Consider the following 27938-nt stretch of genomic DNA (forward strand, 5'->3'; position numbering starts at 1 on the left):
TGGAATATTTAAACCTATGATCATGGTAAAAGATTTGATATTCGCTTCTTGTTTTATAATATAAAACAAAATATTATGAAACTTTAATCCATTCCAGATTTATAACTATCTGTGTTATTTTGTCAGAAATAATTGCACTGAGAAAAACTTTCTATGTTTTTGGGGTATGTAATATATTGAATTAGTTTCGAATGCTTTATGAATTTCCATGATGGTGAACGAAATTTTCGACAATTTATAAACCCTTTTGAAGTCTACCAAGGTTGTGTGGCTGTTTTGAATTAAAACTATGGTTTATTCTTCAGTTGGCTAGATATCATGTATGCAGTGGTCAAACTTTTAGTAAAACTAAACATTTTCATAAAAATAATAAATTCCACGCTTAAGTAAAGTTTGCCGTTCCCATCAAGAAAAATAAAAATTTCTGCGACACAATTGACCAAGAAATTTTCTACTGCAAGCTAAGTTCGAAATAAAATTTCACCTGCAATGAAAAAAAATGTTTTGGGCATTTCTGAAAAGAAATTTAAAAGTCGCGGCAACAAATCTGATTTCCGTTTATTTTATTTACCCTAATAGTAATGCTTTGGTGTATGGCCAAAAAAACTCGTACTTGAAGTCATTTGGAATGGTAAAAATTCTCGTAATCAACTTTTTTTTTTGCTTATAATAAAACCGGGAATGTTTTTGAAATTCCGGGAAAAAAACCGGGAGAAAACCGGGAATTCAAAATTGACTTTTCACTGGCCACCCTGATTACCGTGTCGTGTCCTTAACAAAAAAAAGGAATCAAATAAATAAATAGACATTAGTTTTTTATCTTTAAACAACATTCTTTATCATTAATTTACAACTTTGATTCGTAAGTGTAATAATCTTTACATCTCTACATAGGTATCATCCTCGTAAGCCATCGAATCACAGTCTTCCATTTCCACTTTGACAAACGGTATCACGTCTGTGTCATCTTCCGCATTGCCTCCACAGGGCGTTCCATATTGTCGTATCCACTGGATTCGCTTTGACTCCGGCTGCGGCTCGTGGTTGTGCGGATGACCGCCGACCACCAGCTCAAACAGTCCCGTAACGGTCAACGTGGCCCGACAGAGATGTGCAACGCATCGCCACCGGCTGCTGTCCCCATTTTCAGTGATCGACGCAAGGGTGAATTTGTTCTCCTCGTAGATTAGCATAGGGTGCGATCGGAAGAAGCCTGGTTGCATTAGGAACCAAAACGGTTTCACCGTTTCGGTGTAGGCGTCCATGATGCTGTGCTTTCCAAGCGGATAGTAGAACATGTCCCACAGTTCGTCCCTGTGGTTGTGCTTCGGGACGTCCGGTAGGGTTGCTGTTTTGCAGTCGTTGCTTAGGTGGAGAGTGGCACGACATCTTCGGATTGTGAAGAAGACGCACTTCCAAAGGGAGTGGGTCTCGTTGGAAGATCGGTAGTAGTATTCATAGCGATGTTGGTGTATTTTCATTTGATCTTTCAAGATCGTCACGTGAAAATTTCTGTCCGGGTCATTTGATGAGAGCACGTGTTGCAGAGTAATTGGACGAAGTGGCCCTACTTGGGTTTTCGGATCGATGGTTATTTCAGGAGGACTTACGTCTTCCAGTAGATCTTGATCCACTTCGGTTGAGTTGGTGATGGCAAGAATATCATCATCGGCGAGACGATCGTGGATGTGTTGGTGCTTGTGAAACAAAGTCTTACAAGTGCCTTCTATGCGGACATAAGCCTTGCAATTCTTTATTCGACACTTCCAGCTGCTCATCTGATTGTTTCCAATGATGTTGAGGTAGTATTTATTGCCTTGGTAGATCATTCCACGAGATTCTCGATACTCCCAAGGGAAACCGAAGAGCCAATACGAGGAATACACTCGCCTGTTTTCATCGTAGATTTGCCCCTTTCCTAAGTTCATATGATAAACGGCCACTTGTTCTACGGAGTGGTTATGCTCCTTTGTCGAATCTATCGGCGTGAGGCGTTTGCCGTCTGCACTCAAACTGAGCACAACTGGGCAAAGGCGAATCTTCAGCCAAGTACAGCTCCACAAACTGGTTCCATCAGCTTGGCGGGATCTCAACCGGAAGTCTTCATCTTCGTAACGTATGATTAGCTTTGACCTAACTCTCGTTACTTCAAAATTCCTGTCTAGATCCTGTCGCGCAAGTAGGGACAGGACATTGCTTGACCTGGCTGCTTTGTCCGACATTTCTACCAAACCGCCTTTGGATTGACCATCTTCCAATGGGGTATCGGCGACACTTCGCTTGATCATCAGCTCGACCTCAGAATCCAACATTGCTTCATGGTTGTGCTGATTTTTAATGCAGATTGAATCATAAAGCCCCTCTACGATAACGGCCGCTTTGCATTTGAAGTTCTGGATGTTGTGCTTTGTGCACGTCCATCGGCTTGTTTCGTTCTGATCAACCGTTGCTAAAACGTATCGGAATTTGTGGAATACCAAACCACAGGTTACCGTTTCTCCGGTTTTCATAGTTTTCAGAATGTAGAATGGTTCGAATTGATGGGTTGTTTCGTTCCAGATTTTCCCAACCGTGGATGGGTAGGAAAGCAGTCTTTGTTTGAAGGTAAGCTCCTCGTCGGATTCCATTGGAGTCGAGTGACCTTCTATCAATTTCGTTAGGATTTCTTGAGCGGTTTTTTCGTGGGAATGGGTTTTGCGAAAAGTGAGCTCCTCGAAATCGCCCTTCACAATCAACAGCGCTTTGCACGAGTGATTTCTAAGGCACTTCCAGCGCACAATTCCTTTGCGATTTATATCCAATATTATGTAAACGTGTTCTCGATAAATCACGCAGCGACCTTCGTAATACATGGAAAATCGAGGAATTAGCCATAGTGGCTCATCTCCTATCATCCGTTTGCCTAAAGCGTAACCAAATAGTGTAGCTGGTTCTATCTTGTGACTATGCTTAGTCCCTTTGAATGGGTCAAAACTTCTGCCATCTTTATCAACCCTAACTACCAATGAGCAGTGAAGCAAAGAATCCATAGTACACTTCCACAACGTAGACCCGTCTTCTTGCTTACCAAAGTATCTGTACTCATAGCCATCCTTCTTAATCTTCATCTTTGGACCAGCGTGAAAACACTCGAATTTCCGTTCGGGATCCTCCACACTGAGAATACTATAAATCTCTGGCTGTTTCTCCTTAGTAATCGCTTTAATGGCACTTTGCTGCTGTTCTTTCGTCGATCGGCCGTTACGATCTACAATTTCGTCATCACTTACATCCCTCTGGAATGCACTGATCGCCTCCGTCGATTCTGATCCGATCCCAATTTTGTCCAATACGGCATCTATCTTTTTTTGCGTAACTGGCTTATGATTGTGCGAACTTTTAATTTCAATGCGCTGAAATATCCTGGAGATGTTTAGAATACATCTGCACTTCTCTGCTCTCTGAATACAATACCAAACGCTCATGGTGCCATTGTTTCTAATTTGATGCAGAAAATATCGGTAGTTCTTAAATATGATGCTTCTGGTTTGCTTACTACTTCTTGTCTGTTCGCCATGGAAAAACCAAAAAGGTTCCTGAGTGCCATTGCATTCTGCAAATCCTTTCCCAGCCGGGCATTCCATTAGTTTCGCTGGCCTGTTCGAATGAGTGTGACTATCAATTCTTCCAATAACAGAGGCACGCTTACCAGTTGGATCAATTTCCAGCTTTGCTCTGCACGATCGCAGTCTTTTTTCAAGGCAAACCCATGAAGATCCCCCACTTTCCTGCATTGAAAAGAACCGATACTGATACCCTTCAAAAATTACAACGAATTTCTCCCCGTCGTCTTTCCTAGCTAAGAAATTTCTTCCATCCATCTCGGTACCAAGTAATTCCGAAAGCTCAGCACTAATCGCTCCCACTCGTAGCTTCCCCTTTGTCAAAGGATCTGTCCGCTCGCTCTCATCAATCGAACAGTCCGAATCGGAAACGCACATTTCCAAATCTAAATCATTGCCGGGCTGGAATGTTTCATCCTCTTGTTCCGATGCATTTGATTCCTCTGGTCTTTCAATACCGTTCTCCTGTTTCACAAACACCGAAATAGGTAGGTGCTTCTCCCGGAAATCCAGGAAATCCTGAATCCTTTGAATACAAGCGCGGCAAATCTTGGTTACAGCATCCTCGGAATTTACCTACAATTAAAAAAAGTAATCAAAATCTTAAACAAGGCTGGAAGCAACCCAAGTGTATCTTAAAAATATGAACTTTGGAGACCTCATGTTTGAAAAAGTTACCAAAAAGGAACTCAAAAGATACCAAACCGGAGTATCCGGCAGATATTTTACATTAATATTTTTATTTTTCTTGTGAATTAAGACAAATATTAATTGTGATATTACAACCAATACTACTGCTCGTATTATTGTATACATTTTTTTATTTTTATTTTTTTACTTCTCAGATTAGTGTTCTTATGAGCACTTTCACAGTTATTAAAAGAGAGCTTACTTTGCCAAAAATGCCATTTTCGTATTCGTATATCGTGTGGCAGGTACGATGATACTCTATGCCCAGGGAAGTCAAGGAAATTTCCTTTACGAAAAGATACTGGACCGACCGGGAATCGACCCCAGACACCTTCAGCATGGCTTTGCTCGGTAGCCGCGGACTCTAACCACACGGCTAAGGAAGGCCCCAGGACATTGCTTCCAAGAAATGTTTCAGGACTTCTTTACCATTTCAACCAGGAAATTCCACAAGGATACATTTAAAAATTACTACAGACATTAGATTTCTATAGATTTCTTTAGGAAGTCGTCCAGCAATTTTTTGAAAAAAAAAAATCCTTCGTAAAGATCATACACTGAAATGGAATTTATTGTAGAAACTACTGAAACTATAGTTATTATAATTTTACCATGAAGAACTGCACCAATTATTTTCAACCGACTACCTCTACATTAATCTGTTAACTCTAACAAAACATAGTCAACATCACTACACAAGAAAACATATTCTGTTTATTTAACCAGAGTTGTAGTGTTCATGACTAGAAACATTCTAGATTTGAGATTATACTTTTGACCACATTGTGTTGTACGGTGGGCGTCACAGATTGAAGTACAATGCTGCACTAGCACTGCTCGGTGATTTTTACCAGATTATAGTAAACCTAACAGATTTTGTAGACGGTTGAAAATCGTTGGTGCAGTTCTTAATTCTACTATGGATTCGATAGATGATACAACAAAATTCGTTTGCGTGTAAGCGGCTACTTATGACGTATTTGAGGAGGGCGAGACCGCACAATTGCATGCAAAATCGATCCATTTGATCCAAATATTAGAGTGCTTGTAAACAAGAGTGATGTCATGTTCCAGGTTTAAAAGGTCTCCTGTTCGATTGGAACGCGGATTTGTATGGAAATTACGGATCGCCGCTGTTCTAATTTTGACATTGGCGCCATTCTCATATTCATGTAAAAATAATCAGAACACATAGCATTTTACCAGGTCCGTCACACTCGAGCTCAGATTCACGGTGAAAATTGAAAATACTAATTAGCTTAGTGTTTAATATTTCCTTGACATTTTTCATGTTTATCACTTGCGATGCATATGAAACATGCACTACATGATTATAATTTATACTTTGTAATGAATATTCACCGTTTATCTTTTCTTGTGCATATGCATAACCTTTTGCTAATCTTGGAACTTGTAGAAATTAATTTAATTTTCCTGACAAACCTGCAAGCAACGACACGTTTGCTGATAGTTTTTCATCATTTTGTTTAACTGTTTCGTTAAAAATGCAAAAATGGATTGGGCAGCTGAAATTGCATGCAGAGGTAATTTGAATATTAAAAGTTCTAATTCCAAATCAAATCATTGAGGATATTCAATGTTTTTCAGTAAGTTCCATCGGGGCGTTCGAATGGTGGCAGCGGGAGACCTTCAAAGCCGGATGTGACCAGTAGAAAGCCCATTCCAGAGCGCGATCGAATCTGCGACATTTCCAAAATTACTTTTATTCTGACAAGGTAAGTCCGGAAGTAATTTTTGTAGATTTTTTCTGTCATATAAACGTAATATTTATTCATTGCAAGAGTACCACACGAAGCAGACTGTGCCGTCGAATTCTCGCAAACTTCTCTCCCTGGATTACTGAAGCTATTTCCTCAAATGGTCGATAAACGCAAGCAGCTATTCAAATCTCGATTCAAATGTACGTAATTTACTCTCCATCGGACCACATAGTGAGTCAAGGACATTCAAGAAAAAATGGACTGGTATGCAGGATGATGTCGAATCGAGAACACGGTGAGCAACACGATGAACCAATACGACTCGGGTGAAGCCAACTAATGTGTATTGGTTTTGTATTTAATGTGATCCTTAATCAGATGTTAATAACACTGCGGAACACGTTTTTGTCTCCAGCACCAAAATACCGCTATTCACTTAATTAAGGGTTGCTGAATCCATTGCCGTTTTCAGAAATATAATTGCACGTTTAGTTTTTGAGATATTGACTGTTGAAAATGCAAAAAATGACTATTTCAGCCAACTTGCATGCAAGTTTGCCAGCTTGTAAGGTAATATATTGGCTTAATTTGCTACAGAATTCAAACTTTATGTGTATAACAATACTTATCATCAAAGTTTGTATTACTTTCGATACGGAAAAGTTATTTTTTGATGGTTTAGAGAATTGTTGTATTTTGCCATATAGAAGAAACGAAGAATTTTGTATGGAGACTGCAAGCATGTTGAAAAAATCGGTTTAATCGAAATTTAATCGCGCAATTTCAATCAAATAATGTCTGAAATGAAAGTTCAAGTTATATTTTGCATGTTTGGTGGATAAGATTACAAAAAAGTATGATAAATTGTACTTTAAATTTCATGTAAACATTAATAAAACTAGTGTTTTATACAACTTTGGCGACCTGTAGCTAAAAATTGTGACGTGCTGAAACATTTCTGAGAATGGCACCAGATTCAGCAACCCCAAATCTATTAGAGACACATAATTTGATCCTTGAGACACGCAAAAATGTCATTTTTGTTACGCTGTGTAATTGGTTCAATAAATATAAATTATTCGCGGAATAATATCGTGAGATTTTTCATTTGTTTACAAAAACGAAACAAAAAAACAAAATTTTAAGAAATTTAGTGCATTATCATTCATTATGCATTGGAAAAAATAATTGGGTACCACTTCTAGTACTGCATTTAGTCCCTCGGTAGTTCAAAAGGTACCCAAGTTTGACAGATCGCAGTACACTTTTCACGGCATTCTAGATTACCTTATGTGCCAAAAAAAATAATGGGCAACTGCAAGAGACATGGAAGTCTTTGATTTCTCTTTGATTTTACTCAATTTTGGAAAGCTTCGCTTTTCGTTGGAAAGCTTCAAAATTTCTTAGGATCTCAAGATTTCCTTAAGATTCCAGCTAGGAAATTTCCTAAGGATACCTTTAACTCCAGATATTCCTCCTTAGATTCCTTAAGGAATTCCTTAGGAAATATCCCAAGGGAGTTCTCAAAAAAATATCCAGGATTTGTTGCTGTATTTTCAACATAAATTGCTAAGATAGATATAATATCCTGTAGGGTTTTTCAAAGGAAAGAATTCTTTGTGATTTCGGTTAAGAAATCACTTAAATTAGAGTATTGTTTGGAAGAACTGCAGAAGTAAACTGTGGTTGAAATGTTGGAGAAATTCTAAGAAAAACATCTGGAGAAACTTAATGATAAATCCAACATATCCCTGAAACAGTTCTCAATATAGATTTCATTAGGACTGGAAGCAGGTCTCTTTTTATAGCCTTTCAATGCGAGTATCAACAAGTCTCGATTTTTAATGGAATGCATATAAAGTTATTAGTTTAAACAAAATGACCTCTAGTCTCCTTTTGCCTAATTATGCTTGCAATGAATCCTAAAGCAAAAATCTATTGGCTCCAGAAAAACCTTCAAAGAATATACAGGTTCGACAGGTCTTGAACAACCTTTTTTTCATCTCTGATTTCTCGAGAAATTTTAAGGAATTATCCTAGTGATTTCTCCAGACATTTTGTCTGGAATACTTACAGGGATTTCTACAATGATCGCTCTAAAAATTATTCTAAGAATTCCTCTAGAAATTTTTGCTTAAAGATATTTCTCCAGGAAATCCTTGAGTACTTCAAATATACATCGAGTAATTTCCCCAGGTATTACTTTGATTTTTTTCCCAAAGGCACCCTAGGATTTCCTCTAGTTATTTTTCCTTTAATTATTCAACCGAATTATCTTGGAAGAATGCCTTAAAAAAATCTTTGAAGGCTTCTTTGAGAAAATCTCAAGGAATTACTGGAGAAATTTAAAAGGAATCTAATTTCTGAAGGCACCCTTAAAAAAATCCAGAAATCTATGGAAGAATCACTGGATAAAATCCTGGAGGAGTTAAGATTTTCTTGAAAAAATATCTGATAGAATTTTTGAAGGTATTCAGACAGAGCTGCTAGCAGTCAGACAGCGAATTTAGTGACCAAAATAGTGACCTAAGTCCAAGACGTCCATACTACATGTATTAGTCATAAAATAGATTAGAAATGAAAATACGTTTTAGGTATGTGGATATTAAACAATCTAACAATTTTGTTCCAACCAATCTTCGCTACGGCTTATCTTCCGGAGGAGTTTTGATGAAGTTCTTGCAGAAGACAAGTTTAAGATCCCAGCAAAAAGTTCACTTGTTATTTATTTAGCAGGTATGCCATATATTGGCTTGGGTTTTCGCCAAAATTTATTCGACCATAAATTTCAGCTCTGATGCCATAATCAACTCCGAAACTTTTTTTTATATTTCCCGTTATATATGTCTACGAAATATTCGCATGCATTCTTCCAGAAATTAGGCCAGGAACCCTATAATTCTTGACATTGAGATTTCTGAATCAAAATATTTGTCTTCAAAATAACGCATATCTATTTCTTGCTGTTTGTGTTTGAAAAGCTAATCCAGCCTTAATCTTTCGGTCGTCGCGCGAATTTCTGAAACGCGAGTAGTCGCGCGTTGTACTTTGTACAACACCCTTGGTTTTGCGAATATCCCAAAAGTCTGACTACTTAGAAAGATGACGTTTCGGCAAAATTGTTCAGTAACTCAAGGGCTATCATTATTTTAGCCAACAAATTCAGGATTTTGCCACTAGGCGGCGCTAGTGAGCATGAAAATTATGTTCTGCAGATCTCAGGATCCTGACCACTTAGAAAGATGACATCTTCGGCAAAGTTGATTGGTAATTCAAGGACTATAATTATTCGAGCTAGTTGATTCAAAATCTTGCCACCAGCCGGCGCTAGTGAGCATAAAACATTTGTTTTGCAAATATCTCAGAAGCCTGATAACTTTGAAAGATGGCGTCTTCGGCAGAGTTGTTCAGTAGCTCAGATGCTTTCTTTGTTTGAGCTTCTGAACAACTTTGCCGAAGATGCAATCTGTATAAAAAGTCAGCGCCCTGAAGTATTCGCAAAACAAAAGTTTTATGCTCTCTAGCGCCGCCTGGTGGCAAAATATCCTATTTATTGGCTCAAATAATAATAGCCCTTGAGCTACTGAACTACTTTGCCGAAAACACCATCCTTCTAAATGATCAGGATCCTGAAATATCTGCAAAACAATTGTAAAAGTTCCATGCCCACTAGTGCCACCTTGCGGCCAAATTCCAAATTAAATGAGGTATCATCAGATAGCACTTCACCTCCAGAACAACTTTACTGAAGACCCCTAGTTTCGAAATTATATTGTCGCACCGCCACCAAACCGGATCGCGCCAATGAGACGCGCGACGCGCCTCAACTCGCACGATTTTGAAATCAGTTTTTTTAGTGTGGCGCTGCATTCTTACGATTTTTATGAACGCAGCGCACTATTCACATATTAGCTGCGACGCATGGGGCCCGAGAAAACAATAATTATAAATAAATGTTGGTCTTGATTTCTACCGGATACATAATATGGATTTTGAGATATACCGATTTCGAAACGTGGTCTACTCGAACCGTATATGGCGCCTTCATTATTATGAGACTTCTATGTATATTGATGTACATGATTTTACCGCATCATAAAGGACCATACTGTAAACAAAAATTGTCGAGTTCCTAAGAAGATTTTTGAGGAATACATTTTGGTTTGGTGCCGATAGATATCTTTGTTGCCTAATGACAACATATAAATCATAACTGTAGTACAAAGTACAATAGCACAACAGCCAGAAGGTTAGTAGGGTCAGGCGGGGCAAGATGAGCACCCTAAGGATAAGCGCGATTTAAGCCTACTTAAACGTTATTATTTTTGTAAAATTGGTAACCATCCTTATCTTTTACATTATTACTTTGACCTCCAACCATAAAAAGTTTTAAAAAGTGATAAATAGTTTTCCAAATAACACTTTAAAAAATAGCTTTTTTATCATCGGTCAAAAAAACTGCGGGACAAGATGGGCACCTCCATAAAAAGATGCAATTTACTAAAGAAAACTATTATTTTTCAATGCTTGCAATATCCCAAGATATTATCTTTAATATCTGATAATATTTATCTTCAACTAGCTTAGTCTTTAAAACTTTTATCAGAAAATAAATAACTTTTCATAAATTGCTAAGATTTTACTTAAAAAATGATTAAATTTGTTGTTTGTGTTCAAGACTTCGACACTGTCCGGCTCCTCGAAAGATGACGGAGCCTGTTTCTGGTTCGTTTTCTGGCAAAGCCGAATTTTAGCACTACGCGGCACTTAGAAAGTCCTCGAAACACTCGAAACGACACTTCGAAACACTAATCACACGACACCACTATACTGTCTTTTACTTGGCCAATTGAAGGCACAAATCGCAATAATGTTCGGCACTAAATTCGATAGTTATCAGTTCGAAACTACAATTCCAATAAGGAAAACCTTCCACCACAGCCCTTTCTTCAAACCAAGGGATTCAGAGACACTTCTCGTCGCACTCGAAATGAAACGCGTCTGATTTCAACGATTGGACAGACAAAACTGATGTATTTTTTCTCTTGCGCGCAACTTTTACATCTTTACTATGTACAAGGGAATAATGGGTTATGTATACATATATGTGTTAACATTTCATTTCTCTACTTCTACTGCCGGCTCGATCTTCGCTCACACGACAACGACGATGATGATGATGACGATGACGGTCGACACTCTTGCGCTCGTTACTGCGTGGACGATGATGTTCTTTGCGCTCGGGACTGCTGCTAGGGTGAATTCACACATTGTTGCTACCGTTGCATTAAACATCCTCCCCCCGTTGGAAGACGTCTCTTCCAACTGTTTGCTCGGGGTCGACTGGGAGGAAGCATAACTTCGAAACAGATCGTCGCAATAAACCATTTTTCGTTTTCACGTTGACCACTCTTGTTACTCCATCGGTACCTGGGAACAATTCGACAATGCGACCAAGCAACCATTTTTGAATTGGCAAGTTGTCCTTCTTGATTAGCACCAGTTGTCCTTGCTTTACTTCGACCTTCTTGTGCCACTTGTATCTTTGCTGCAACGACGATAAATATTCCGAGCTCCATCGGTCCCAGAAGTGTTTGACGATGTGGTTGATGTGCTCGAAGCGTGACCTTGGATGTTTCGAACCAAGGCTGACCTCCGGTTGGGGAATGGCGGTTAGAGGTCTAAAGATCAAAAAGTGCCCCGGTGTCAATGGCTCGAAATCTTCTGGATCGTCTGACAGCGAAGTTTAGCACTGCTTCGATACGAGCCAATACTGTCGACAACTCCTCGAAACATAGAGTTGCTCCAGCAGTGTACTTGATTAGCAGGGACTTGGTCTGTCGAATGTTCGCCTCCCAGATTCCTCCGAAATGTGGTGCCTCTGGAGGGTTGAAACACCACTCGATTTCGGAGTCACTTGCTTGTTGGATGCCTTCCTGAGTTTCGCTGCTCTCGAAGAACTCCTTCCATTGCTTCAGGATGTTCGATGTACCGACAAAGTTGGTACCGTTATCGGTCCACACAGTCGCTGGTTTGCCTCGACGACTGATGAATCGGTCAAATGCTGCCATGAATGCGCCGGTTGATAGCTCGCTGACGATTTCGAGGTGGATCGCTTTGGTTTCCAGGCAAACGAACAGTGCGATCCAGCCCTTGTGCTCCACGGTCGATCGTTTGTTTCGTTGTTTGATGGCAATTGGTCCACACAAATCGATGCCAACTCGATAGAACGGATATTCTGCTTCGAGACGGCAAGCTGGCAAATCTCCCATGTATTGATGAATCGGGTGAGCGCTGGTTTTGAAGCATCGGACGCATCCTCGGATGACCCTTTTCACGGCGCTTTTTCCACGGACAATCCAGTACTCCCTTCGAATGGCGTTCAGAGTTGTTTGGGCGCCCACGTGCATGTTGGACGTATGCACTGAACGGATGACTGCCTCGGTGAAAGGGTGACTTGAAGGAAGGATCATCTGGTGTTTTTGGTCATAGGAGCAGGATGACTTCGATAGGCGTCCACCGACCCTGAGGATGCCATGGTTGTCTACGAAGGGGGAGAGCGGGATGAGCGAATTGTTCCTTGTCGTTACCTGATTCTGCAATTGGTCGAATACTTCCGGGTAAGCTTCCTTCTGGACGAGACGCACTAGAGTCAGCTTGGCTAGCCGAAGCTCCTGCATGGTGTACTCCCCTCGAAACTGGTGATCAGGACCTCTCTTACGATTCTGGAACAGGCGCTTGATCCGAGCAACAACTCGAACCATGGTGTTGTATTTGCTGCTGTTGTCAAACAACTGGAACCTTTCTGTCACCACAGGCCTTGTAGTGATCGTAGTAAGCTCGGGAAGTTCGTCTTCGGTGATCAAATTCACGTTCTTGCACCAGGTTGTTTCGGGATCTTTCAGGAACAGAGGGCCTCGCCACCAGAGACTTGCGGATTCGAGCTCGTTCGGCATGATTCCGCGCGATGCTAGATCGGCGGGGTTTTCGTAGCCATTGACGTGATACCAGTTGGCATGTTTCGTGATACGCAGTATTTTGGTGACTCGATTGGCAACAAAAACGTCAAGTTTGCTGGGACAGGTGTTAATCCAGCTAAGAGCAATTGTTGAATCGCTCCAAAGTTTGATTTGATCGATGTCAACTGGTAGGGATCGTGTAACTTGGTCGACTAATTGAGCGAGCAATACGGCTCCACAAAGTTCTAAGCGCGGAATCGTGGCACGGTTCGCCTTGAGAGGTGCTACATGCGATTTTGAACACAACAACCGAATTGAAATTTGACCTTGAATATTTCGTGACCTTAGATACAAGCAAGCCCCATAGCCCTTTTCGGATGCATCACTGAAGCCCAAAAGATCGACACTTATCGTATTCGACAGAGGTAACACACAACGACTGATCTTGATGGTTTCCATTTCTTGTAGTTGACGTCGGTACTCGTACCACAGTTTTTCTTGTTTAGCGTCTAGTGCTCCGTCCCAAGTTTGTTTCTGCTTCCATAATTCTTGCATCAGCAACTTCCCTGTCATCACTACCGGTCCGGCGAAGCCTAGCGGATCGAACAACTTGGATATGTCCGATAATACCTTCCGCTTTGTGGGGACTCCTTCACTGAATGCTGCTGATGGAATTTGAAAGCTAAAGATGTCTTGAGTGGGTTGCCAAGTTAACCCAAGGGTCTTCGTACGACCTTCTTCGCTGAACAAAACTTTCTGCTCCAGTTTTTCGGTTGGTAGATCCGCCAAAACTTCTTCTCGATTCGAACACCATTTGTGCAGTTCAAGGCCAGCTGTAGCCAACATGGCTTCGAATTGTTTCCGCATTTTCTGGACTTCTTCGACCGTTTCTGCACCGAACAATGCATCATCTACGTAGACGGATTTCTTCCCAAACTGTGCCGCCAGAGGGAATTTTTCGGCTTCGTCATCGCAAATTTGGAGCAGCGTGTGGGTGGCTTGAAAAGGAGCGCAAGCTGTACCATACGTCACAGTGGTGAGTCGATAGACGCTGATTTCTTCCTCGGGACTGGACCTCCACAAAATGTGCAAAAAACGACGATCTTCTTCTCGAATACTGATTTGTCGAAACATTTTCGAAACGTCAGTGGTTGCGACAACCTTGTGTACACGAAAAGCGAGCAAAATGTTGACCAGATGAGGCTGCAGCGTCGGTCCCACTAGCAGCAGATCGTTTAAAGACACTCCATTGCTGCTCTTTGCGGACGCGTCAAAAACTACACGAACCTTTGTAGTACTACTATCTGGCCGTTGTATTGCATGGTGGGGGATGAAATAGCATTCTTCGGTGGATTGTTCGACGGGACTAAACGTTCCCACCTTCTCCATGTGTTCCATGTCGAGATACTCCTGCATAAATTTGCGGTATTCGGAGTATAAGTGCTCGTCTTTTTCCAGTCTTTTTTCGAGAAGAAGAAACCTTCGATGAGCCATGTGCTTGGAATCGCCAAGTTTAACATCAGTGTCCTTGAACGGCAAAGCGAGGACGTAACGACCAAATTCGTCTCGATAATGAGTCGAGGAGAAATGTTCTTCAGCCTTCTGTTCATCGCTACAGTAGATTCGCTCTTGTCCGTAGGCTTCTAGCTCCCAAAACTTGGAAAGTTGATCGTCCAGCTGTTCATTCGTTATCGGGAGCGCTTGCACGATGGGGTAGGAACTTCTTTCCATGACTGGGCCTCCAGCTACCCAACCAAAAACTGTTTGTCGAAGGGTGGGCACTGTGGGACTGTCTGCCAATTTATAGCTTCGACTTAGCATCATTTTGTCCCAATCCAGAATCCCGAAGAGAATTTCCACACGAGCAGGTTGGTTGAAGTTTGGATCTGCGAGATCGATCCACTCCGGAATATTCCAATGCGAGTATTTGAAAGGTCTCAATGGCAGCTTGGTCGTAATGTTTGGTGTTACTAGGAACTCCGAGATGGAATCGAAGTAGGAGCATTTCGAACTCACATGTGCGACGACAGCCTCAGCAATTTTCCGACCTGCACCTCCAAAACCAACCACAGAAACATCAGATGGAAAAGCCTTGAGACGTAGTTTTTGAACACAAGCACTTGTCATGAACGTAGACATCGCACAGGAATCCAGCACAGCCCTGCACTCTTGCAATTCACCATCCTCACCACGAACATTCACGATCGCTGTATGCAGCAGTGCTTGATCAGTAGCGGTAATCAATTGAACCCTTTTCGTCACCCTAGTCGAATTCAAGCTGCTTGGGGTACGAAATGCTTCTGGTTCAGGCACAATTGTTTCGACCAGATTTGTGGACTCGATCACATCGGTGGGTTCCGTTACCGCACACAATTCAACACGGCTTTGTCCAGGTTCTGAGGCCGCTTCACTACCTCCATTATCGGCTCTCCTATTTGGGTTGGTCTTCAGTCTATCGCTCTGGTTGGACAACGATTTCGGTTCAAAATGGAGAAGGGTATTGTGTCGTTGACCGCAATCCTTACACGAGCTACTTTTGCAATCAGCAACAACATGGCGGTTACTAAAACAATTGACACACAATCGAAGCTCTTTTACTCGTTGGAAATGTTGCGATGGAGACTTTGCAAGGAAAGAACGACACTCGTTGATGTAATGGCCACCAGAACAATGGAAACAAGCAAACCTCCTTTTTGAATCGTCCTCCTTTGTGCTTACAAAAACCTTCGGAAACTGTTTGGTGCCCACAGGTTTACTGACCACACGAGAAGCTAATTTATTGTCCTGTTCCAGATTTTCTAATATGCGGCACCGATTTTGCAGAAACTCAACCATATCTTGCCATTTGACAAGATTGGTACCGACAATTTGAGATTGGAAGTCTTTGTGGGTCTGTTTGTCGAGTTTGGAAGCGACGATGTGGACTACCATTGATTCCGAAAGCGTGTCGAGATTCAGTTTCAAAGAGGACAAGGCACGAAGATTTTTCTGCACGACGTTCACCAGATCACGCAGCGCAGTAGAAGATTCACATGGGATGGACTTCAATTGAAAGATTTCGGCAAGATGGCGGTCTACCAACCAGCGGCGATTCTCGTACCTTGTTTCCAACGCCTTCCATAGGGACGAAAACGATTCTTCCGGAGTTTCGATTCCCGCAGCTTCACCGGTGAGACAAGACCGCAGATAGTGCAATCGTTGTTGATCGTTGAGGGATTCATTCCGGCGGATCAATAGGTTAAACTGGCTTCGAAAATAAATCCACTCTTCATAGTGGCCACTAAAACGTGGCAACGTAATATCCGGTAGTTTAATGGACGAATCAGGGAAGGGCTTTTGGGAAACACTAGTGTCGAGATGGGGCTTGGCTTCTGAGGGGTTCGAGAGGGGTTTCAATTTTGCAGCGATCTGATACGTGATTTCCCCCAAGAGGTCATAATATTCTTCAGCAGCCAATTCAACTGCCGAAACTTCATCATCTTTAATTAAACCGTACAATTTGGTCTCGGTTTCGAAAAAGGATTCACGCATGTCTTCTAACCCAGTTCTGCGAATTTCGAGTTGCAGCGGGTCGTCACCGTCCTTGAAGGAGGCAACAAAGGTCAAAATTTTGTTAGCACGTTGTTTCAGTGCTTGAAGCGTTCTTTGGAACGATAAAATGGAAGCTTTTCGCTCAGCAGCCATTTTGAAATTGGTTGTGTATTCAAGACAAAAGAAACGACGCTATCGCATTCAAGGTCAGTAGCACAAAATGGCACACGATTCTATTCGGATGATTAATTAAACGCGCTTGCTCAGGCTCAAAACGATCCACCTACCTTAGCTCTCCCTTTCCGACGGTTGCCGACTCAGCCAGATCCGGTTCGAAGGACCTTTTTGATGTTCAAGACTTCGACACTGTCCGGCTCCTCGAAAGATGACGGAGCCTGTTTCTGGTTCGTTTTCTGGCAAAGCCGAATTTTAGCACTACGCGGCACTTAGAAAGTCCTCGAAACACTCGAAACGACACTTCGAAACACTAATCACACGACACCACTATACTGTCTTTTACTTGGCCAATTGAAGGCACAAATCGCAATAATGTTCGGCACTAAATTCGATAGTTATCAGTTCGAAACTACAATTCCAATAAGGAAAACCTTCCACCACAGCCCTTTCTTCAAACCAAGGGATTCAGAGACACTTCTCGTCGCACTCGAAATGAAACGCGTCTGATTTCAACGATTGGACAGACAAAACTGATGTATTTTTTCTCTTGCGCGCAACTTTTACATCTTTACTATGTACAAGGGAATAATGGGTTATGTATACATATATGTGTTAACATTTCATTTCTCTACTTCTACTGCCGGCTCGATCTTCGCTCACACGACAACGACGATGATGATGATGACGATGACGGTCGACACTCTTGCGCTCGTTACTGCGTGGACGATGATGTTCTTTGCGCTCGGGACTGCTGCTAGGGTGAATTCACACATTGTTGCTACCGTTGCATTAAACAGTTTGTTTGTATATTTTTTAGAAAAATTGTTTTGTGCAAAGAAGATACCGTAAGTCAAGCTCACAGCTAAATGTGGTTCTATAATTTCACACTTTTACTTAATTTTGAATATGGTGCTCATCTTGCCCCAAGGGTGTGAATTTATTAATATAATCAAAACAATTGAAATATTTTTTAAATTTGATAAAAAGTTTTGCTCCTGATTATCTACAGAAGATTATTCTATAACTATACGGCCAAAAACGTATGAATTAATTTGTTTACGCAACAAAAATATCACTTTTAAATAACAAATCTTATATGAGAAGGTAAATTTTTGGACTTCTATGTATTTTGGACAATATTTACGTTGTGCTGTTGATTTTTTAGCTGAAATTTATGGCCATCATATCAATTTAATGATATTCATCAGAACCCCAAATAATGTATTTGAAAAAAAAATCGATAGGAACGACACAAACTAGGGGTGCCCATCTTGCCCCGGGTGCTCATCTTGCCCCACATTCCCCTATTCGGCCAAATAAAACCTTAATGTTTGGTCGAATGACACCCGTATTTTTGTCCAATTTCTCAAAAACTACATTTTGAATCCTGAATACAAACAAAAAAATCTTGTTTATTGTAGCGACACACCTTGCCTTGCTAGCAATTGAAATTGAAACTTTGCTGGCAACCCTGGAGAAAAATCTAGTACCACACTAACACACCCTTTGTAATACAACAGGAAATAAAGCCAGAATTTTTTGTATCGTTCACAAGACCAGACGCGTTTTCTTCACGGTCGTTTGGAAGAAAATTTTCTCGTTTACAGTCCACTTATTCCCGAGCTTGTACATTCTGGTCCTTACAACCCGGATTTAACTAGTTTTCGGAATGATGTGACCGACTTTTGTGCGCAAAAAGTCGGAATTCGCGAAGTGAAAGTGATTTTCCGGAAGATTTCTTTGGGCTTTGTGTTGAATCAACCGAATGTCGTCGGCAAACAGCGACGCCATTTGTGATTCGGTTTGATTTCGTGAAAAAGTTAACGCAGCAATATTTTGCTGGTACCGCATATTGGGGAAGTTTCGTCGGCATGCTTGCCGCCAAGTTGTGACGCCAGTTGGCGAATCGTAGTGTGAAAAATTGCCCGTAGAGGCAGAATAGAAGCTTGTGCTTTCGCTCCGAAGAAATTTCGCGACGCCATCTTGGCGAATCGTGTCGTGTGTGCTCTTCCGGTACTCAGCTACCACCGACTTCAGACGCCGTCACGGCGATCCATGTGTGTGTGCATACGGCGCAGCGTCGGCTTTTGTCGACCCAGAAAAATTGTGACGTCATTTTGACGAGTCGTGTTTACTGAAAACAAGATTGATTGTGCTTGTGCTTGCAATAACGAAAAATAAAAAGCATTTGAGAAACGAATCGATTGTGTTTTTGAGCGGAAATCGTTTCAAGGCCATAGTGTAGAGCAGTGTGTGTGCGCGAATGCGTTCTAAGCTAAGATGGCCTATCAGTGTTTCCCAACCGGTTTCGATTCGAGTGTGAAGTGAAGCAAAATGTTCGAAACTCCGTTGACATCGAGAGGTGGGGCGCAAACAGAAGCACAATCAAACCGAGACGGTGAGAACCAAACGATCGAACCGATCAGTGAACAAAAGAAAAAACAGAAGAAGAAATTTCAATTGCGAAGAATGAATGAAGAACTAAAAGTGATTAAAATCCAGTCGAATGCACTGGAGCGAAAATTGCAGCGGGTGCATGCTGCACTTGTAGTGGATGCTGAGGTGCCAAATAACAATTTGGCAAACAAACACTACCTGCAGCTGCAGCTGAAGACCATAGAAGATGCGTTTGCTGAATACAATACGAACCAGAAGCGCATCTATGGTCTCGACGTCGACGAAGATACCCACAACGAAGCGGAGGAGAGGTACATTGATTTCGAGCAGCGATACGGTGAGTTGTACGTTATTATTACTAAACTGCTTGATGATATTGCTCAACGAGAGAGGCCGACAGTGGCGCCCTCGGCATCGACAGCGGCCACGTCGGCGGTCCCAGCTATGGCGATGCACCTGCCTCCACTGAAAGTGCCGCTGCCTACGTTTGACGGTACTTATGAGAATTGGTATGCTTTCAAATCAATGTTCGAAACCATCATGGACCGCTACCAATCGGAGTCACCGGCGATAAAGTTGTATCATCTCCGCAACTCGTTGGTGGGTAAAGCAGCCGGCATCATCGATCAAGAGATAATTAACAACAACGATTATGCCACAGAGAACAGACATGGAGGCTCGAACAAAATTTCATCTGAACCATGTGTAAAGGTTCGAATCAAACATCAGCGCCGCCAACGCAGACAGCCCGACATACAAACTCGTTTCGACAACACGATGTCACTAGTGAACATCAAAATGCATTGGCACACAAATCAACGCTAGCGACAAGTGGCAATTTTTGTTATCGACACCAGCGCCAAAGTGTAAAAAGCGGCAAATTTGTAGCGTTCTCAATATGACGACAGCGCCGCGTAACAGGAGCATAACGACATACTTTGAAATGACCAGTACAATGCTTTACACGCGCTGACGAGAAAAGATGAACGTCTGTTCTCTGTGATTATGCTGCGGCGTGGGCGACGTTGACCGAAAGGTTTGAGGATAAGCGGCTTATTATCGACAAGCATATCGATGCTCTCTTCGATCTTCCCAAGATGTGTGGTGAAAACGCTGCGGACCTGCGTAAGCTGATAGATGTTTGTACGAGGAATGTTGACGCGCTCAAGAACCTAGAACTTCCTGTTGATGGACTAGGTGAAAGTATGCTGATAAATCGGATCACGAAGAAGCTAGATGGCGAGACCCATAAGGCGTGGGAGTTGGATCAGGCTGCCAACGAAATGCCAGATTATGAAACTACGATGGACTTCTTGAGAGAACGATGCCGAGTGCTGGAGAAAATTCGCCCTCCGGACAAGCGTATCGTGAAACCAGGAAAGCAGATGGTTGAAACGAGATCCAAGGGCAGCAGCTTGGTAACCACATCTGACAAGTGTCCACAGTGCTCTAGCAACCACGAATTATGGAAATGCGACGTTTTCAAGAAGGCGAATCTCGCGGATCGCTACAATACCCTGCGTCGAATCGGAGCGTGTTTCAACTGCCTCCAAAAGGGGCATCGTGCGGTTGATTGCTCATCTGAGCATTCTTGCAAGAAATGTAGCAAACGGCACCATACAATGCTGCATCCGAACGACACCCCCATGAAAAAGAATGATTCTCCGCCATTAATTGCTGGACCATCAGACGGCGATAAACGAAACGAGCAGCAATCATCGAGTCAAAACCGCGATTCATCAGTTGGCGCTGGTACGCCGAAGCCTGACGGTGGCCAGGAACGACAACGTTCTAATTTCTGCACACGGCCACAATCTGGCAAACAGATATTGCTTTCGACAGCGGTGATCCTCGTATATGGAAGAGCGAACAACCCTTACCCTTGTAGGGTTCTTCTCGACTCAGGCTCACATACAAACTTTGTGTCTGAGCACTTCGCTGCTCTGTTGGGATTAAAGAAGCAGCCTGCGAACTATTCGATTAGTGGGCTGAATGAAACACAAACGAAGATTCGGTTTAAGATCCACGCTAAATTGAAATCCCGATTAACAGATTACACCGCTTGTCTTGAGATGCTAGTGGTGCCGAAGATAACCGGAGATTTACCAGTTACGAAAGTGGATTCGAGAGCGATCACCATCCCTGAAGATATCCACCTAGCTGACCCGAGCTTTGGTGTTCCGGATAAGGTTGATATGCTTTTGGGCGCCGAAATATTCTTTGAGATGCTGAAGTCCGGACGTGTTCGACTACCGAATTGTTCAGCGATACTCCAGGAAACGCAGTTCGGTTGGGTCTTGAGTGGTTCTGTCCCCGAAAAGCAGCCTTCAGTACTCCATTCACTCTGCGCGCGAGCGGAAGAAGACATTGGACATCTCGTAAAGCGGTTTTGGGAAATCGAAGCCTACTGCGACCCTATTGCGCAAACTCAAACAGCTGAGGAGGAATGCTTGGATCATTTTCGACAGACTCATGAGCGTACTGCGGATGGACGGTACATTGTCCGTCTCCCGTTCAACGACCTGAAACAACAACTGGGCGAATCACGCACGATGGCTGAGAAACGCTTCCTCGCCTTGGAGAGGAGATTGGACAAAGCGCCTGTATTGAAAGATCAGTACATGTCGTTTCTTCGCGAATACGAACTACTTGGGCACATGGAGTTGAGCAATAATGCGGCCGATAAGGCTCCACAGTCGGCATATTATCTTCCTCATCACTACGTGTTGAAACCTAGCAGCAGAACAACAAAACTCCGAGTAGTATTCGACGGGTCGGCTGAGTCTACTACTGGCGTGTCGATCAACAATACGCAAATGATTGGACCAACCGTTCAAAATGATTTGATTAGCATCGTATCGAACTTCAGAGCCTACAAGTATGGGATAACAGCCGATATACCGAAAATGTACCGCCAAGTCGAGGTACACGCTGATGACAGGCGATACCAGAGGATTGTGCATCGGTCTAACTGCGATCAGCCGCTCCAGACATACGATTTGCGGACGGTTACGTATGGACTTGCATCATCTCCATTTCTGGCCACGATGGCGCTAAAGCAATTAGCCATTGATGAGGGGACACAATATCCGTTAGCTGCTGTGGCAGTTGAGAAGTCATTCTACATTGACGACGTGCTGACTGGGGCGAATACGCTAGAAGACGCCTTAGAGCTGAAAACCCAGATCATCGGATTACTGCGCAAAGGATGTTTCGACGTGCATAAAATTTGCTCTAATTCGGAAGCAGTGCTTCAGGATGTCCCAAAGGATATGCGAGAAAATGTTGTGAACATTGAAGATCCAAGCATCAATACTGTAATCAAGACCCTGGGCGTGGCCTGGCGTCCACAGGAAGATTGTTTCACCTTTGTCGTGCTAGTTGATGACGCCGTTGGATCGGGTCGTCTCACGAAGAGGATGATTCTTAGCCAGATCGCAAGGATTTTTGATCCATTGGGTTTTGTTGGCCCTGTGGTTACAGCTGCGAAACTTATTATGCGGGAGTTATGGTCTCTCAATCTGGATTGGGATCAACCCGTACCAAGCGAGATGGCTAACTTCTGGATGGATTTTCGGAGTCAACTGCGCTGGCTCAACGAGCTGAAGATACCGAGATGGATTCTTGCTGACGGAGCTCGCTCCGTAGAATTACACGGGTTTGCCGACGCTTCAGACCTGGCGTATGGGGCGTGCTTGTACACCAGAATCGTGAAAGACGATGGATCTGCTACGCTGAAGCTTATTTGCAGCAAGTCTAGGATTCTACCACGAAAGAAGGGAAAGCAAAAGGAAATAACGACACCCCGCGCGGAGCTGTTGGCTGCTCTGCTGTTATCAAGATTGGCCGTCAAGCAGCTGAAGGCGCTCGATGTGAAATTTGAATCCGTTATTCTCTGGAGTGATTCACAGATCGTATTGTGCTGGCTAAAAAAATCGCCCGAATCTCTTGCTGTTTACGTCGGAAATAGAGTCCATGAAATTCGAGAGCTGACCAACCGATTCACTTGGAATTATATCCCTTCCAAGTCCAACGCAGCTGATTCCATATCCAGAGGAGTGGAGCCGAAAAATCTGCAATCTGATGAACTGTGGTGGCATGGGCCACCCACTCTACGACACACCGACAGTGGTTTTGATGAACCACAACCCATTGAAGAAGATCAGCTGCCGGAGCTACGCAAAATTGTTTTGGTGACAACGCAGGAACATCCTCGATTGCAGCTTTTCGATCGAATCAGCCGATATCCGATCATGCAGCGTACAATGGCGTATGTTGTTCGTTTTTGTGACTATGTGAAGAGCGGCAGGACAACCATTACGAAAGGTTTACCAACAACATCCGAAATATCACGAGCATCTGCATTGATCATCCGATTGGTGCAGAAAGAATCCTTCAAACTTGAAATCAGCGCGTTACAAGCCGGTAAGGAGTTCAACTTTGCGACTCGCAACTTAAATCCTTTCGTCGACGAGGCGGATGGAATTCTCCGTGTAGGTGGAAGATTGAAAAACTCGACGCTTCCATATCATCAGAAGCATCCAGCCTTGCTTCCTAAGAAGCATCCTGTGACGGTTGCATTGATACGGTACCTGCATCGTTCAAACATGCATATCGGACAGCGCAGCCTCCTCGGCATTGTTCGACAAAGGTATTGGCCACTAGACGCGAGGAGCACTATTCGTAAATTAGTTCATCAGTGCATTCCTTGTTTCCGAATGAAGCCAACGAGAGCCACTCAACTGATGGGAAACTTACCGGACTATCGTGTTCAACCGTCACCTGTATTTGCTAATACGGGACTCGATTTTGCCGGTCCTTTCAAAATACGACCAAATGCGAAAATGAAGAATGCACCAACGTTGAAAGGCTATGTATGTGTCTTTGTATGTATGGCCACTCGGGCACTACATTTAGAGGCCGTCTCCGACTTGACAACCGAGGGGTTCATGGGCGCACTTCAACGCTTTGTGAGTCGCCGTGGAGTCGTCTTGAAGTTGTATTCGGATAACGCGACAAATTTTGAAGGCGCAAACAACGAAATGGAGCGTCTAGCTACACTATTCCGAGAAGAACAACACCAGCTGAAGCTGAACGAGTTCTGCACCCAACGAGCCATCGACTGGTCTTTCATACCACCACGTAGTCCGCACTTTGGCGGAATATGGGAAGCCGGCGTTAAGTCGGTGAAATCACACCTAAAGATGATTATGGCGGAACACAAGCTATCGTTCGAACAATTTTCGACAGTGTTAGTGCAAATCGAGGCTATATTGAACTCGAGGCCTTTGACACAACTTTCAGATGACCCGAATGATGTCAGTGCAATTACACCCGCTCACTTCCTGATCGGACGGGAATTTCAAGCAATCCTGGAGCCATCGTACCAGCACATCCCTCAAGGAAGATTATCGACGTGGCAACTGGTCCAGGACTTGAAGCAACGGTTTTGGAAGGCTTGGACGCATGATTACTTGCACGAGTTACAGAAGCTACAGAGAGATTTCAAGGTGACCAAGTTCCAAGTGGGCGCCTTAGTTCTCATCGTCGACGAGAATAGCCCACCACTTCACTGGCAGTTGGCTCGAATCGTGGAACTACATCAAGGCAGCGACGGCCACACTCGCGTGGTTACTTTGCGTACAAAGGACGGAACTACGAAAAGGGCCGTAAAGAAGATTTGCCTACTGCCCCTGGACAATGAGCGCGACCGTTCAACCGAGTAGTTTTGAAATTCTGCAATTTCAACGGCCGGCAGGATGTTTATTGTAGCGACACACCTTGCCTTGCTAGCAATTGAAATTGAAACTTTGCTGGCAACCCTGGAGAAAAATCTAGTACCACACTAACACACCCTTTGTAATACAACAGGAAATAAAGCCAGAATTTTTTGTATCGTTCACAAGACCAGACGCGTTTTCTTCACGGTCGTTTGGAAGAAAATTTTCTCGTTTACAGTCCACTTATTCCCGAGCTTGTACAAATCTAGTTTGTTAAAATAAGAAAAGCATCTACGGTGAAAAGAAAAATAAATGAATGATCTATTAATTCATATTGAAAGGTTTTTGGAAGATCTGCTAGTATAACAACTGAAGAAATCGGTGGAAAAATCTCTGGAGAAAATCCTGGAATAGTATCTAAGAATATTTTCAAAATAATTACTGACAGTAGTGGACCGCCTGTGTGGTATCCTACTAGCATCCAAGTTAGCCATGATTTATGTTAAGAACTAGAGGAGGAGTTATAGTTTGGTGTGTGAAACGAACAGGTGAATATATTTATCGTGCGTGCTAATTGTGTGTACAATCTACTGAGCATCCGAATCCGTTTCCCTGAATCTCCGGAAACACCAGATATTACAGCCTGTAGCACATTGTAGGACTTCCTCGAGGGACCTTAAGCATTCCTGAAAAAAATCCTGGAAATAATTGCGTAGGGTCGGTGTTCCCTTAGTGGACAGTCCCCTATAGTCGCACTAGTGGCTTTTTACGGCCGTTTTGCTATAAATCTTTTCAAAATATGTTTTGACATGAAGGTCAGGAGCTATTAATCTAAGTACCATTTATACACAGCATGATTTTTTTCAAAAAATGATCGAAATAATTAGTTTTGCTTAAAATTTGAGCTCCCTTGCGCCTATAGTTAACCTATTGTTCCTATAGTAGCACTACTGAGAGAAACTATTTTTTATTATACAAAATAATTGATGAAATAAGATCTTTTTTTACATCAATCGAAAGCTTTTGATCCACACTGTGTAGGAAAAATATAAAAGTTTTGTAAAAATACAATTTTGATAAGTATTTTGCCAACGCCGTGATGCTAGTGCTACTATAGGAACAGGAATTAGAAATAGTGCTACTATAGGCACATGTATTCCTATAGTGGCACACGCGATAATAAATACAAACATTTGAGTTTTCCTAGTTTTCATATTTTTCTCACAAAACCAAGATAAAAAGCTTTCAGATGATGTAAAAATAATGACGCTAGCGTTATTTTTCGATTTTCTATGATTTTTTGTTCTTAGCTATGCGGCTATTGGTACATCGACCCTAAGTGTCTTTGAGAGCTTTAAAAAACTTGCATTAAAATAGTGCCCAAGTCTCTAGAAAGAAAATCTGCTACCAGCCTTGAGTTATTTCGTTTGTTTGTCTCAGGAATTGCTATAACATTTCTTGAGGAAACATTGTGAATAGTATCTGGTAATATTTTCAGAGTACATAATCAATGGCATGCTTCGAACATTATCTCCTATACTTCAGAAGAAATCAATAGAAGAATTCCTGAAGCCATTCTGACACTTCCTGGAGCAAATTAGAGTTTGTGAAGGTTTCTGTGGAGTCTCTAGAATTTGACATCAGCATTCAAGGAGTAAATGGAAAATAGTGACCTTAGAGACCATTTTGGTTAAAATCAGATTTTAGAGACTTTTGATTAAGATGAAGATGAATCGCCAAACCTCAAATTTTCAAGGGCACAAACATAGAGAACCAAACAACTAATCAAGCCACCACTAACGAGTGACCAATCGATCAAAATTTTAGCTTGATTGGTTATCTGGCTCTCTAGTAGAGATGGTCGGGTTTCATATTTTTCAAACCCGAACCTGACTTATTTTATTTCTTCAAACCCGGACCCGACTCGCTGTTCAAACCCGAGCCCGACCCGAAACCCGAAAAAGTTTTCAAAGAGAAACTCGAATAAAACCCGAGCTCGAAAAGATAATAAATTCATTGTTTCCGATGCATAGAAACGCTTTCAGGTTATTACTCTGTTCACAATTCTCATCGAACCCGACCCAAACCCGCTAAACCCGACTTTTTTTCAAAACAGACTTTTTAAAGACTTGTATTAAAATAGCGACCAAGTCTCCAAAAGGAGACGTGCTACCAGCCCTGTTTAATATTTGTGTACACCAATTAATTACCTCGACGCCCAAAGAGTTCCGAATCTGCTTCAACAGGAGAACATCCGAATCGTCTCCTTGTGGGTGTAGATCCAGCAGCTTGCCACCGATTTTCAGACAAAACCTACACACCCGAATCTCCGCTGGGGCATCGGTCACTTCGGCTTCGTCCGCGGCCATCTGATTCTGGGCGTAATTATTGCACTGCAAGGCCTGTTTCCAGAAATCGTAGTGCCCGCCCAGTTTGCGTAAGCACGGCCGGCAAATCCGGCTCGTTTCGTCCATTTCGGGCATAATCTAGGATTGAAATGTATCGTTCATCTGGGATCAAATTGGAATGTTGTATCGTGCTTACCTCCCATCCGATGCATGCCTTTATCTTGTCCACCGTGGAAGGTTCCGCTTGTTTGGGGCCGTTTGCTTGAAGAACCAACAACTTAACACCGGAGGACAGTTTGCACAGGTAACAGAACAGCGCTGGAAAAGGCGGCGGCTCTCCGTCCGGTTCTGACTTGATTTCAGTTTTTATTCGGAAGCGTTCAAGTTCCGGATTATTCAATGCCTTTTCTGTCAGCTTACGTTTGCGGGAAACTCTTTGCATTTTTGTTTTCTACGGATTACGCGGTTGGTGTTTTAGGGTCAGTTATTTCGATCACACAAGCAAAGAATATGGAAATACTGAAAATTCTGTGTGAAATGGATTACACCGGAAAAATCTGAGAGCACCGAGAGCACGACTTGCATATGCGTTGTTGTCAATTTACAAAACAAACAACATTTACACGCTCGTTCAAATCTAGGCAAAAGTGATTAATTTTGTTATTATTTCTCGACTTTTTAAAATCGACGTATCATTTATCACTCAGAAATCTGTATACTCCACTGCACTGTGACGTCACGCATCAATTTTGACAGGTACTGGTCCTGTTGTTTACAGTTTGGACTTAGTACT

The 27938-nt window shown here is 42.5% G+C and overlaps 1 protein-coding gene across 1 annotated transcript; it reads right to left on the reverse strand.

Moving 5' to 3' along the window:
* Positions 1 to 812: 812 nt before the first annotated feature.
* On the reverse strand, positions 813 to 27748 carry LOC5573642. The gene is made up of 3 exons (XM_021845175.1): positions 27342 to 27748; positions 27008 to 27283; positions 813 to 4178 (listed from the first exon to the last, which is right to left on the reverse strand). Exons 1-3 carry the CDS (start codon positions 27585 to 27587, stop codon positions 879 to 881), a joined length of 3822 nt encoding a protein of 1273 aa, XP_021700867.1. The 5' UTR covers positions 27588 to 27748; the 3' UTR covers positions 813 to 878.
* Positions 27749 to 27938: the final 190 nt, after the last annotated feature.

The sequence above is a fragment of the Aedes aegypti genome, chromosome 2 (genome assembly GCF_002204515.2).
Source record: "Aedes aegypti strain LVP_AGWG chromosome 2, AaegL5.0 Primary Assembly, whole genome shotgun sequence".
NCBI classification, from domain to species: Eukaryota; Metazoa; Arthropoda; class Insecta; order Diptera; family Culicidae; genus Aedes; species Aedes aegypti.

Excerpts from the sequence above, each read along its gene's own strand:
- LOC5573642 (XM_021845175.1), bottom strand. The coding sequence starts at position 27,587 with ATGCAAAGAGTTTCCCGCAAACGTAAGCTGACAGAAAAGGCATTGAAT. Across the intron at positions 27,284-27,341 it reads AGGCATGCATCGGATGGGAG|ATTATGCCCGAAATGGACGA; the intron begins GTAAGCACGATA and ends TTTCAATCCTAG. Across the intron at positions 4,179-27,007 it reads GGAACTCTTTGGGCGTCGAG|GTAAATTCCGAGGATGCTGT; the intron begins GTAATTAATTGG and ends TTTTAATTGTAG.